General features: G+C 30.4%; 5 protein-coding genes across 7 annotated transcripts in view; 4 read left to right on the top strand and 1 right to left on the bottom strand.

Moving 5' to 3' along the window:
* The window catches only part of Pmca (plasma membrane calcium-transporting ATPase 3), a 94,020-nt gene extending 93,618 nt beyond the window's left edge, over nt 1-402 (top strand). For both annotated transcript variants that reach the window (XM_072017860.1, XM_072017868.1), the window contains one exon: nt 56-402. Coding sequence is in view for 1 of the 2 variants with exons in the window: in XM_072017868.1 (XP_071873969.1) it covers nt 56-97 (42 nt within the window). In the remaining variant the exon portion in view is untranslated. The remainder of the gene's footprint in view (nt 1-55) is intronic.
* Nucleotides 303-1,590, top strand: Nd-19 (NADH dehydrogenase [ubiquinone] 1 alpha subcomplex subunit 8). The gene is made up of 3 exons (XM_072017973.1): nt 303-437; nt 865-1,043; nt 1,250-1,590. The coding sequence occupies exons 1-3, from the start codon at nt 309-311 to the stop codon at nt 1,464-1,466; spliced, it is 525 nt and encodes a 174-aa protein (XP_071874074.1). The 5' UTR covers nt 303-308; the 3' UTR covers nt 1,467-1,590.
* A 77-nt stretch (nt 1,591-1,667) lies between these two features.
* On the bottom strand, nt 1,668-5,563 carry Mgat1 (alpha-1,3-mannosyl-glycoprotein 2-beta-N-acetylglucosaminyltransferase). Its single transcript, XM_072017936.1, has 11 exons — nt 5,305-5,563; nt 4,976-5,103; nt 4,814-4,919; nt 4,583-4,734; nt 4,281-4,511; nt 4,068-4,206; nt 3,764-3,992; nt 3,592-3,696; nt 3,436-3,526; nt 3,155-3,325; nt 1,668-2,751 (listed from the first exon to the last, which is right to left on the bottom strand). The coding sequence occupies exons 2-11, from the start codon at nt 5,078-5,080 to the stop codon at nt 2,638-2,640; spliced, it is 1,443 nt and encodes a 480-aa protein (XP_071874037.1). The 5' UTR covers nt 5,081-5,103; nt 5,305-5,563; the 3' UTR covers nt 1,668-2,637.
* A 40-nt stretch (nt 5,564-5,603) lies between these two features.
* Nucleotides 5,604-8,291, top strand: Hpf1 (Histone PARylation factor 1). 2 transcript variants are annotated; one of them, XM_072017939.1, is made up of 6 exons: nt 5,604-5,751; nt 6,139-6,302; nt 6,414-6,983; nt 7,046-7,206; nt 7,273-7,511; nt 7,583-8,291. In XM_072017939.1, the coding sequence occupies exons 2-6, from the start codon at nt 6,171-6,173 to the stop codon at nt 7,891-7,893; spliced, it is 1,413 nt and encodes a 470-aa protein (XP_071874040.1). In that variant the 5' UTR covers nt 5,604-5,751; nt 6,139-6,170; the 3' UTR covers nt 7,894-8,291. The 2 variants fall into 2 exon arrangements, with proteins under 2 accessions (XP_071874040.1, XP_071874041.1); XM_072017940.1 differs by having other exon boundaries at nt 5,605-5,751; nt 7,058-7,206.
* Nucleotides 8,292-8,433: 142 nt separating this feature from the next.
* Nucleotides 8,434-12,590, top strand: LOC139994879 (myotubularin-related protein 10-B). The gene is made up of 10 exons (XM_072017919.1): nt 8,434-8,774; nt 9,200-9,394; nt 9,488-9,643; nt 9,730-9,854; nt 9,933-10,085; nt 10,361-10,665; nt 10,737-10,883; nt 10,941-11,113; nt 11,182-11,352; nt 11,637-12,590. Exons 1-10 carry the CDS (start codon nt 8,712-8,714, stop codon nt 12,105-12,107), a joined length of 1,959 nt encoding a protein of 652 aa, XP_071874020.1. The 5' UTR covers nt 8,434-8,711; the 3' UTR covers nt 12,108-12,590.
* The last annotated feature ends 22 nt before the right edge of the window (nt 12,591-12,612 follow it).

Raw genomic sequence — 12,612 nt, 5'->3', positions numbered from 1 at the left:
TTCTTCAAATACTTTAAAGGTTATCTAGGATTAATAATATATTTTTAACTTTTAGGTTTTTGAATACACCGCCATTACTTACATCAACAAAAATTAAATATTGAGAAGAGGGCACCCAGATTCGCCTTCTAAATCGCAGTAGTTAAGTAATATCTACATAGTAATATCTAATGTATTTTTACATCAATGAATCAATGAATCAATGTGTTGAAATGAATTTGTAATTGTTGTTTTTAAAATTGTCATCAATTAATTCATGAAACACGGCATTTATATCGTTATTATATTGTGATCCAGTAGAATACAGTATGACTAATTCGAAGAATTTCAAACTCCCTTCGGACGAAGAGTTAAATACACAAGAATTAAATATCAGTTGGCCTTATATTGCTGCTGCTGCTGTCTTTCTTGGAAAAAGATGCGAAGGGACTAATAATGTACGTATTTCTTTTTTCCCTTTCATTTAATAAAATACAATATTGTTTGATATTAATCGCACAAAGTTGTGCGATTCGAAGTACCTTCAAAGTTATATAATCTTAATGAAGTTTATACAAATTAATGACAATTGTTACTTTCAATTTCCAATATATGATAAATCATTTACTATGGATAAACTGTGAATTTTTATGCATTTTTATAATTTTATGAACATAACTAAAGAAGTGGAACCTAAATAAAAAGTTTCATGTACTAAATATCGTAATAAATATTTTATTTTGAATATTTTACATATGTTTGCATATTATATGTGTTGTGTAAATTTTTGCAACTTTAAATTTCCCATAAAAATCTGCAGTCTAATTATAAATATATGAGTTGAGAATCAATAAATTTTTAATCAAAGTAACATCCTGATTTTAGGAATTTATGCTATGTAGATATGAATTGAAAGATCCTCGTAAATGTCTGAAAGAAGGCAAAGAAGTAACCAAGTGTGCGATAGAAGGATTCCAGGACATTAAGAAACATTGTGCAAGCGAATTTCAAACACACGTGGATTGTGTTATAAACACATCTGCAACAGCAACCAATGATGAATAGTATGTAAAATATAGATACAAATTTTTGTACAATATGTAAATATAAAAATTTGTTATCCTCTGTTGACCAAAAAATTTTACGATGAATATTTACAATTTTGATTACTATAATATTTCAAAAAAGAGAAAGATAAAAAGAAATGATTTACAATATGAAAAGATAAATTTGTTTTTACCAGGTTGTAACATAATTCAATAATTATTAGTTGCAGTAAGACCAGACAGGTATTTGATGATTGTATGTTAAAAAACTTAAAATTAGAACGACCACCTTTTGGATATTTTTGCGAAGCAAAAGTACATGATTCACCAAGACCAAAACCACCACCAGAAAAATATGAATTTCCAGATGCATTGCCTGAGTCAATTCCTCCACCATATCGTCCTTCAAAATACAGTGGACGTGGTGGTTTCAATATGTAATGTTATTTAGTAGAATTGCAAGTTTTGTAGTCTAAATACACTACAAGTTTGAGAAAATGAATATTGTCATATAATTGGCTTGTATTTGTTCTGTATAAAATTGTGAATAAATGCTTGCATGCAATATGCATGCGTCGAAAATGAAGTAAATTATGAACTACCAAACATTTAATAAAATAAAAAGATAAAAGTAAACATCAATATCAGTGCTTGCATATGATCTTTTTATTATTAATAGAGCATTTGCTTGTCATTATACGATAAAGAAATTAAAATACAGAATTTATTTATTTTACATTTGTATATGCTTCACTGAAATCTTTTTAAATAATACCGGAAATAATTCAATGAAGTCATACCTTCTTGACTTTTCAATTATTACTTGATAGTAACATACAAAATTCTTTACGCGTCCCTGAAGTAAGCAGCAAAAATGAATTCAGCTGAAACATTGGTTTCTTTTCAAATTATATACACCTGATATAATATAAACATTATGTACACAATGAGAAGACTTTAGGTTATTCGTGCAACACGGATATATATAATAATCATTTCCAAATAGGTGGAATAGGAAATCCCACTGAATTACATAAACGTTCAGAAACCTTAAAATATTACTGGAAGAAAATAGGAATTATTAAATCTATTCAAACGAATTATCCCATTTATACTTAGACTAGACAAATGAAAGAAAAAAATGGAAGCGAATTAATACAAGTAAAGCCAAATTACACGAATAATCCAAATCTTTTTTATCAGTCGTTTTACAATTCGGTATACAATACTCCATAGACATGATATTCTGGAACGCTATTTTCACTTTTACGTTTATACTCGAAGTAAACTTCCCGTATACCATGATCTACATTGCACTTTGTGTACAAACGGTGGGTATGAGTTTTGAGGCACTATGCAAATCTCTTATTACGTAACAATATTTACCCAAATTTCGCTGAGGAATTTTCTACAAGAAAAATTACAAGCAGCCGTTAATCCTTGATGAATTCGTTGACACAAATTCGACTGGCAACACTTATAACTAATAAACGTTCGTGTGTCATGTGTGTTTTCAACGTAGTTAAAATATTCATTCGATTTCAACGAACGATCTTATGGAAGCAATTAGTCGTTTAAGTCTAAAAAGGGGGATGTAATATCGAATCTTTTGTTAGCTCCATGTTGTGTCATAACCATTCCAGTTTGCACTGGGCGCTAAATGTACTCGTCGTCCCTTGTAATAGAACGTGACCACTCCACGATAGCCAGTCCTTGGTACACCACTCTATATAAAATTATGAATATCAAATCTATTGTAAACATTAATACATGAGTTATTTTATTATCACTAAACTATTTATGCATTTATGAGGAATATAAAGCTGCAACAATGTACAGAATGCACGAAGTAGGCAAAAATATAAAAAATGCCGAAAGTACAATATTCTCTCCTTATAGAAAATATAATATAATAATACATAAAATGCTCAAAGCATTTCTCTTTAAAGAATATAATGTACTTTGAGTATTTTATATATTTAGTATCAAAAATAATTTTCCACTTAGATTCCAGCTTTTTAACTATATTTATAAAAATATGAATCTTCATAAATATTCGCAGTCTAATTATGATGCTATATTACGAACAATACTACAATCTATTTCATAGTTTAAGAATTGTGTAGTACCCTGAAATCATCCATTAATCCAAACTGCTTGGCAGTGTTTTTGTACGCTTGTCTAGAATAATAAGGAATTCGTACGGCGCCAGGTGCCACAACTTTTCCATTTTTCAATTCAGAAAAACTCACTACCGTTGATTGGTACACTTCATTGACGAAATTTATATCATAATTGTCCTGAAAGATTTATTTAAAATAAAGATAAATTTTCTTTTTAATTTTATATACCTTACATAATCTTAGAATTAAGCTATTATTAAACACTATTAAAATTTACTTTTTCTTACTTTTAGTAAGTAAGTTAAGTTCATTTTTGTGAAATGCACAAATTCAGTGTTCAGCTTGATAAACTTTAAATGCCTTTCATAGAACATTCCACTGCAAATAACATACAGATTAAATTTAAATTGACAGAATATGTTCCTATTAATTTAAATACATACTTGCTCACTCCCGTCTTGCCGAACGTTCTAGTTCTAGATATTTCTGGTCGAATACAGGCTCTATTTCGACGTTGCTCAGGTTGTCTTATCCAATCATCCCAATATCTATTAAAATAAATCAATCAGTCTACCAATTTGAAATAAAAGTTCTTTAAATAAAATTTCTACTTACGACTTCGGCCATTTCGGTGAAAGTTCAGTCCATAATTGACGCGTTAACATCCAGCCTAATCCAGGGAAAAAGTCTGTTCTATATAATACATCTGCTGCATTGTCGTCGACCAAACCAGCTTTACCATTATCATTCCATGCAGACACACACCACAGAGAATTATCAGATACTAATAGAGGATATGTGCCCAAAAAATATTCAAAAAAATCTGGGGCTATGTCCAAATCATCTAAATAAAGTAATTGAATTTTAACAAAGTAACTTAATACAATCAAGATATAATTATAAATACAAAATAAATTACCTTCAACTATTATCACAGTATCATATCTAAGTTGAAAGAATACATAATTAAGAGCCCATCCATAATGGCGTGCGATTTTGAAATACCCTTTGAATTTCTTCTCTTTCGGAGGTACTTCGATATCTGATTGATCGGGTTGCTGAAAAATATTTTATATTTATGTTATTAAGGTCATCTAATACACTAGAAAGAAAGATTAATATGATAGACTACTTGTATGTGCACTATTTGATTTCCATATCTGGCGATAACATCAGCAGTTTGTCGATGTTGACAATCTTCCGAGACAATAATTGGAAATTGTTCTATGCTGGGCCTGTATTTGATCAACTGATCAAGACACCTCTGTACAGTAATGCGATTACAAGAAAACACCAAAATTGCTAATATCGGAGATCCATTTGGTAGCTTTCCATTCATAGGAACATTATAAGAGGCTTCACTCTGTTAAAGAGAGAAGCACATGGAATTATATTATTGAAGCTCAACTGTGACAAATGTATTACAATACTTACTGAATACATAGGCTCTACTTGCAATTGCTGTGCATTTTTATCATTATTATTAATATCCTTTTCCTCCTTTTCAAAGAGAAGCCTGTCTTCATTGACATGATTTATATCCTTTTGTTTTTCATCTGCATTTGTATTTACAATATCTACTTTTTCTATTTCAAATAAAAGAAAGACAAATTAAGACATCATATTTTCAAGTGAAATTTAACGTTATCTGAACCAACAACATACTTTTACGTTGCTTATCTTCTTTGATATCTTCAAGGAGTTCTTGATTCAATGCTATTTCTTGCTTTATTCTCCTTTCCAATTTGCTAATCTGATTTGATACTCTAGCCTAAAGATAAAATTATCATTTAATCGCAAGATCTAAATGTCAATTCATTGGCTTACCGTATCTCGTTCTCTATTCACTGGTTCATCAGAAATCAAAAAATATGTGATGAAGCCCCACAGAACAAGAGAGCCGAAAATAACAGTGACTAACCTGTTCCGCATGGCAGGACCAGGTGTCACCTCATCTGAAATATGAAATATACTATAAATATTTTCAAAATACATCAAATACCATTAAACTATCCTCACTGATAGAGTTATTGATGAATTGTTATTGATGTATATAGAAATTTTTGCAGGAATATTGTTATGTAAAAATGCATTATCGATGATGATCAATAAAGAAATTTCTTTTATAAATGACTTTAACGTAGTAAATTACTTACCATTATGATACCCACGTAACTGCTTATCGAGTATCGTTATACGAAAACGAGCATTTTCTCGTGGGTGAGAAACAAGTGTCTCACAATCTTATTGTCTGACAATCGACAAATTTTTGAGTAAATGAATACGTTTAGCAAGTTTGCCGTCTTCTAAATGAAATTTTAAATAAAATCTGAAAATTTAATGCACTGACACCGTGTTATAAACTCCATTGTTGAGTTACGCGGCAGACGCGGAGAAAATTTCTTCTGGACGAAAACTATCGCTTTCCCTTGGGAAAATTATCAAGAAATCTAGATTTCAACCGTGCGATGGAGCCACGTAGATGTTCGTTGTGGCGCCCCCAAATAACTTATCAAAATGAAGAATTTTATTTTCGAAAATATATTTCACGATTTTAAATAACAAATGTGATAATCTTGATCTAATCTTTTATCTGAAGTATCGTAAGCTCTTTCTTATTTTCATACATTTAAATGATATTATATGTCGATATAACTTAAAGAGAATTGTATAACCTATAAAGAGAATTATATATATTTAATTTTATACAGACAGTTTTTGTGTGATTTGCACACAGTTTTATGTTTAATATTTCAAATATATGGAAGATAAAAGAGACAATATTTATATTTAAATAGAATAATAAGTATCTATTTGATCTAATTGAAAGAGTATTACATAACCTATAAAAGTAATTATATTTAATCTTATGATTTAGTTTCTCTATATTCAAGTATATTTAATATTTAATGAAATTCATGCAATAAATTTAATTAACTTAATCTTCAATTTATTTATGAAATTCCGACATATACAATTTTCTCTTTCAGTTTTTTCGCGCCAAATTTAACCGAAAAAAAAGATGTCTGACAAAGAAGAAGAATTTAAAGCTTATAAAGAAGACACACGAATTCCCTGTCAATATGGAGCTAAATGTTACCAAAAAAATGCAATTCATCACCAGAAATATAAACATCCTCCTGCAAAAGATGCGGTATAAATTTTAAATATTCTTTTTCTGTTTCGTATAAAAGTACTGCATTTCATTATATTGGTTATGTTATTATTCAATTTTTTATATAAATTTTTATTTAAAAATGTATAGAAAAAGGGAAAAATTACAAAACGAAAAATGATAAATAACAAAAGGAAACAGAAAGCTAATGATCACATATCAAGCATTTCTCCACAGAAGAAAATACAGAAAACAAATGATGAAATTGCTGATAAAGATTTGTATAATGCTATAACTAACATGGAGAGTAATATTATTGAAGATGATGATACATCTTGTGAAGTTACTGCAAAATCGGAAGATTCAAATAATACAGAATCTGTGGAAAATTCAAATGATTTAATCACCATTGCATCATTGTTACATGGTGATGATATTGAAAATGGAAGATATTTAAAAAATGGTGAAATACTTCCACTAACTGCAAAAGAAATTATTTCTCACTTATTTTTTATAGAAATGCCAGAGGATTTCTTTCAGTTTTATGAATTCTGTAAGAGCATTTGTGAAAGAGATCCTTTGAATGCATTGAAAATTGTTCATTTGCAACTAGTTGGTCCTTATGATGTATTCAGAAAAGGATTTATAAATGCTAAAGTTGAGAATAAAGAAGCTTTGTTAAGGCATTGGAGGTATTATTACGATCCACCAGAATTTCAAGTAAAAGAATTATAATTTACAATATTTTATAATCACATAATGCTGAGTAAATAATTATTAAGTTTTCATTACAGACAGTTGTCAAAAGCAATAACAAGGATGGTTTGCATTTTGGTTATTGGAGGGATGATGTCTTTGAAAAGCCTGTATTTATGGCAAAGAACAAAGCAGCTGTGAATTGTATAATCGACCCTGTTGCAGAAAATATATTTGGTGCACTGGAGTAAGTAGTAAAAGTATTTGTAAATTTATTAAAATATACTTGTAACTTTCATTTTACATTACATAGTGTACATTTTGAAGAAAAATTGAAGTTAGCTACTCCATTTGAGAAAACTCCTATAGCACAATTGCGTCAAAAGTTAAAGAACTTTGCGAAGGAAAGAAATATAACTTTAGAAAAAAGGGCACCAAATATGCAAGCCAGAGAAAAAGAAATTGTTGCAAGAACTTTTCACAAAGCTGGCATTGTGGTGCCATACGATAAGAAAACTCAATTAGGATACAGAAACTTGGCTGTTAGTAATAGTAAGTAACTATATATTAAGAAATTAAATAAATTCATAATATATAATTCATAATGATTATTTGTACTATAGGCGAGCTACAAAAATTGTTAAAACAAATAGAAGATGCTCCGGTACCGGAGACGAGGAAGATGCCAATGTCTAAACTGGATGAGGTGATACGATTAGCAACGATCGCAGCCGATGAATGTGATTTCGGCACAGTTCTAGAGTTAGGCCACGATTTGTTTTCTAGCGGTGCTTTTTCCGTTCAAACTAAAGCGTTAAATTTACTATCCCTTGCCTACAATCTCCTACAAAGATCGCAATTCCTGGAAATTGTTACATCCCATTTAAAAAACAGGAGGAGGAGCTTGGATCTGAGTGTTATTCGATTTGACTAAGTTATAGGAATATAATTGTCAATAACCGTAAAAATAAAACAAGTCTTTGTCGTATAGCAGTTGAAGAGTAAAAAAGAGCGAATCTTAAAAGCACAGTGATTAAAGAAAGTATTTGTACACCATTGTATTTATTATAGTATCTATATACTAATTAATTAGATTTAGTATCTTCTAGTAGTAATTTCATGATAATAGTTCCATCCATAGCTTCATTTAGTATTAGCTACAGAAATTTTAAATGAAATGTTAAACCTCATAAAACAACTTTTTATTGGAGTATGAGTATGTATGAATACTTTTTGTAGCCACTGTAAATAAAGAACGAATTGTAATTATCTTTTTATACTTAGAATATATTCTTAATCAATAAATATTTATTCTTTCATTATTCATTCTTCTTTTAGCTCTAATTCAATCTGTAAAGTATATCTTATCCTAAATAAAATTTGACCAGATAACGAACATCCGTGTTACACGATGCAAAATTGTACGCACGGTGACAGTGACAAATACAGGCTAAAAGACTATAGCAATGAACGAACGCGAAAGCGACGGACGAAGAGGAAACCGTAGAAAGAATTATTCAGGATGGTTGAAACGGGAGATTCTATCATGATTTTGTTCCGGGTCAAGAAGTGAATCTCTCGGTATAAACGTAACAATGCCCCGCATTCAATTTACAATGATAATTCGCACGATCAGACGAGAATGGAATTAAGGGGAAACTAATAAAAAAGCAGGAATCGTGCACCGAGCGAATTTTTCATTTCTATGGTTTTAGTTCTCATCAATCGACAGCAATCGTTCAAACGTTTGCGATGGAAAGCAAAAGTTGCAATAATTTCATAAGTTATGTTGGACTGGAGGAACACGAGATGCAGGTAATTGTCAGATACAATTTTATGTAAACATTCAGACATAACCTCTATCTCAGATACTAGAAATCAGGGCTGGATATTATTAAAATAAGCTTTTATGCAAATAGTTATTCAAATATAATTTCTATTTTATTTATTATTTGTTTTGTTACATTATCTTAGATGATTTTATTCAAATAACAACATATTTGAAACATAAATTATTTTACTATTTGTTATCTTATCTTATTGGGAGTAATTATTATTATTCTTATTTGCTATTTTCATTTCAAAGAAACAATGCCCATGTCTACTGAAAATATACAGGATGTTTTCTACTTTTCCAGGAGCATGTTCTATGACTTTTCTTAGTGACACAATATATATTAAAAAACGTATTTACTTAATTTTTTATTGAATTTAACGATGTTTTCATGAATTATGTGCAGCCACTAGGTTCTAGTCGACGTAATTCTGTATCCGAGAACAATATTAAGTTGTTACCAGGTGAAATCTTTATCACCAAAGCACAAAATGTCCTTATGTTCTCACCCGTTAGTGATTTAAATCAAGGAACATCTGGCATTCTATCTGTTACAAATTTCAAACTTACTTTTGTTACAACTGATGAGACAAATGGAGAAGTAAGTCAATTTTGGGAAGTTTACAAAGCCTAAATGTATCAACATAATTGCGGTTTTCTTGTTAAAAGTTGTTAAGATGTATTTTACTTGCAGGATGTGGCTCGTCAACAAAATCATCTTTATGGGTATATGGATACATGTTTAACAAACATAGAAGATATTTATGTAACTGTAGGAGATAAGAAAAGAAAATTGATACCCGGAAATATTGTACCATCTAAAGTAAAAGGGATATTTATTATTTGTAAAGTAATTGTTTTCCATGCATTGTTATAAAAGATGTCTTACTGCTACGCGTTCCTCATTTTAATCGAAAAATACGTTATGGCTTTTAGAATTTACGTACGTGGTCCTTTTCTTTCAAATTTTCACCTATTGGAGATGGGAAGAATCTTCTGCAAGCATTATTACATCACGCTTTCCCTAGCAGACACCAGTTGTTATTTGGTTATGATTATCAGTTAGTTTTTCAGATAAATATTTCAAACTACAGTTTTGAAACTACAAAATGATTTATTCTTCTTTCGTTTGATTTCAGAGAAGCTTATTATAGTAGTCTTGACAAAGCTGTTCGTTTGTTTCGGGATATTTCGGATTGGCATAACGAATTGGAACGCACCATACACAATGAAAAGTTCAGAAAATTTTGGAGACTATCTACTGTTAATATAGACTTCAAGCTTTGTCGTAGGTAAATACAATTGATCATTAACAGATTGCGGAGTTTTATGCATTTATGGGAAATATGAAAGTACAAAAATGCATAAAATGTTCATAATATGACAAAATAAAAAAATATCCGAAGTATAGTGCTTTTTATAATACTTGGTATGTAAAACAATTTTCTACCGAGATTCTACTGTTTTCATTATATTCTCAAAAATATTTGCATAAAAATCCATAGTTTAATTATTAAATATTCTATCGTGCGTTGAACAATTCACAGTAATGTAAACTTTTTTATAGCTTGTCTCGATATATAATTATACCGGCATCGATTACCGATGGTCAGCTAATAGATGCAGCTAAGCGCTTTCAAGGTAACCGTCCACCAATTTGGTCTTGGTCGAATGCGCGTGGTGCAGCATTAGTAAAAATGTCCGAACTTTCGCCGTTAGTTACCAATAGAATACAAGAAAACATTATGTTCGAGAACGTTCGTAAAAGTCATCCGCAAAAAATGCCACCAATCGTTTTAGAACTAAATAAAGGTATTAGCGTGAAGTTAATAGCATTAGCTTTTTCAAAATTTGTCAGTCTGTGCTCTCCAGGTAAATTCAATTTATCTATTGAAAGCGTGAATTCTACAATAAGTATTGTAAATATTTATTATCTATTTCAGAAAACATCAGGCAGTTTTGGTTACAGGATAATAATTTTTATTCGTTAGTAGAGAACACAAAATGGTTAAAGCATGTATCATACTGTTTGCAAAAAGCTGTTGAAGCTTGTGAGCACCTTCATTTAGGATTCTCTGTTATCCTACAAGGTAACAATGCAGTATAATTCTTTTTTTATCTTTATTTCAATAAGATTAATTTTTTAGAAGGTGCTGGCACAGACCTTTGTTGTATTGTATCGAGCTTAGTTCAATTGTTACTTGATCCTTATTTTCGAACCATAAATGGGTTCCAGTCTCTTTTGCAAAAAGAATGGGTTGCAGGTGGACATCCGTTCTGTGATAGATTAGGTCATATTTCTAAGAGGACTTCAGAGAAGGTATATTAATCTGATTTTAATTGTTTATAAATTAACAAATTTCATTCTTCCCTTTCTTTTCTTAATAGTCTCCGTTGCTCCTTTTATACCTTGACTGTGTCTGGCAATTGAGTCAACAATTTCCCTCGGAATTCGAGTTCACGGAAACGTACCTGACAACTTTGTGGGATGCTGCCCATGTTTCCATTTTCGATACGTTCATTTTTAACTGCGAGAAAGACCGAGTTGCGGCAGCTACGGTAATTTATTTAAAATCTTTTAGCATCCAATATACTATCTTAGTATTTACATAAATAAACATGTGATCATAACATAAATGAATGTGATCAAAATGTGATCAAGAAAACAACAAACTTCATAATTTATTAATGACTACCAACATAGTAAACTAGGTTTGTTTAGATGTCTTCAACTCATTGGACAGAGTATAGAAATATCAATCTTATATTCAATATCTAACATTTTCAAGGAATATAAGCGTATAAGTAACTTCTTATTAATCTTAAAAGTAAATGTTTTTTAGGATCCAGAGAAACCTCTTGTTCTAAGAAGTGTGTGGGATTGGAGAGAGCAATTCAGCGACCAAGATATTTTATTATTTGATAATCCCCTTTACAATCCCCGCGAGACAGACTCCAAGGAGAAATGTGTGATAAAACCCTTATACAATGTCGCGAATCTAGAACTTTGGACTCAGTGTTACTTTCGATGGATACCAACACTGGAGATTCATAATGGTGGTCGGAATCATATTGAGCTTTATGCCAGGCTATTACGGAACGATGTGAATCAATTGAAGATGAACATAAATGGTAATTGCGGATCGCCTACTGGTAAATCAAACAGCTACTCCGTTCAGATGAATATCGATAGCTTCTATCCATTTTCAAATAAGAAATCTGGGAATATAGTGAGCACCCCAATCATGAACAGCTCCATTCTTGCTACGAAAAGCCTGTTAGAAGCGCAGTCCTTGATCACTGCGACCGACTGATGTACATATCTCGCTAACGTTTGTTTTCTTGATTTGTTAAAAGGAATAGATAACGTCTTTTGTAGTTACGTGAGAATCGCCATGAGTATTAGGGAAAATTCTCTTAATCCTTTCAGTGCCAGATTTTCGTAGTGTTCACAAGCAAGTTATGACCGAAAAAAATAATTTGCTTGTTTATTTATATCATAAATTTCATTTGTATTTATGTTGTAGATATGTTCGGAATTTTGCGAAAAAATAACTTAGATGGCAATCTAATGTGTTTATTTTGTAAATTGTTACCGATCCATTTGAGTCAGTTCTTCCTAATTTGGTACTTAAAGGATTAAACATCGTGAAATTGCATTTTCAATATTACGAAGATTTCTCTTTTCTACATTGTAAGTTGCATTGTAAAATAGCAAAATTATGGAAAATTGATATTTAATAATACTGATGTTATAAATTAAATAACAATGGAACTATTTTTTGTAGAAAAAATTATCTATGGTCTAATGAATTCTTT

Source organism: Bombus fervidus, chromosome 15, assembly GCF_041682495.2.
Source record: "Bombus fervidus isolate BK054 chromosome 15, iyBomFerv1, whole genome shotgun sequence".
NCBI classification, from domain to species: domain Eukaryota; kingdom Metazoa; phylum Arthropoda; class Insecta; order Hymenoptera; family Apidae; genus Bombus; species Bombus fervidus.
This window is presented reverse-complemented; position numbering and strand designations above follow the sequence as displayed.

What these genes read in the sequence shown, in the direction of transcription:
- Nd-19 (XM_072017973.1), top strand. Translation starts at nt 309, where the DNA reads ATGACTAATTCGAAGAATTTCAAACTCCCTTCGGACGAAGAGTTAAAT. An exon ending in GATGCGAAGGGACTAATAAT is followed by an intron (nt 438 to 864) that starts GTACGTATTTCT and finishes TCCTGATTTTAG; the next exon opens with GAATTTATGCTATGTAGATA. An exon ending in ACAGCAACCAATGATGAATA is followed by an intron (nt 1,044 to 1,249) that starts GTATGTAAAATA and finishes AATAATTATTAG; the next exon opens with TTGCAGTAAGACCAGACAGG.
- Mgat1 (XM_072017936.1), bottom strand. Translation starts at nt 5,080, where the DNA reads ATGCGGAACAGGTTAGTCACTGTTATTTTCGGCTCTCTTGTTCTGTGG. An exon ending in ATCAAATAGTGCACATACAA is followed by an intron (nt 4,207 to 4,280) that starts GTAGTCTATCAT and finishes AATATTTTTCAG; the next exon opens with CAACCCGATCAATCAGATAT. An exon ending in TACTGTGATAATAGTTGAAG is followed by an intron (nt 3,993 to 4,067) that starts GTAATTTATTTT and finishes TACTTTATTTAG; the next exon opens with ATGATTTGGACATAGCCCCA.
- Hpf1 (XM_072017939.1), top strand. Translation starts at nt 6,171, where the DNA reads ATGTCTGACAAAGAAGAAGAATTTAAAGCTTATAAAGAAGACACACGA. An exon ending in ATCCTCCTGCAAAAGATGCG is followed by an intron (nt 6,303 to 6,413) that starts GTATAAATTTTA and finishes AAAAATGTATAG; the next exon opens with AAAAAGGGAAAAATTACAAA. An exon ending in ACGATCCACCAGAATTTCAA is followed by an intron (nt 6,984 to 7,045) that starts GTAAAAGAATTA and finishes ATAATTATTAAG; the next exon opens with TTTTCATTACAGACAGTTGT.
- LOC139994879 (XM_072017919.1), top strand. Translation starts at nt 8,712, where the DNA reads ATGGAAAGCAAAAGTTGCAATAATTTCATAAGTTATGTTGGACTGGAG. An exon ending in TGGAGGAACACGAGATGCAG is followed by an intron (nt 8,775 to 9,199) that starts GTAATTGTCAGA and finishes AATTATGTGCAG; the next exon opens with CCACTAGGTTCTAGTCGACG. An exon ending in ACCGAGTTGCGGCAGCTACG is followed by an intron (nt 11,353 to 11,636) that starts GTAATTTATTTA and finishes AATGTTTTTTAG; the next exon opens with GATCCAGAGAAACCTCTTGT.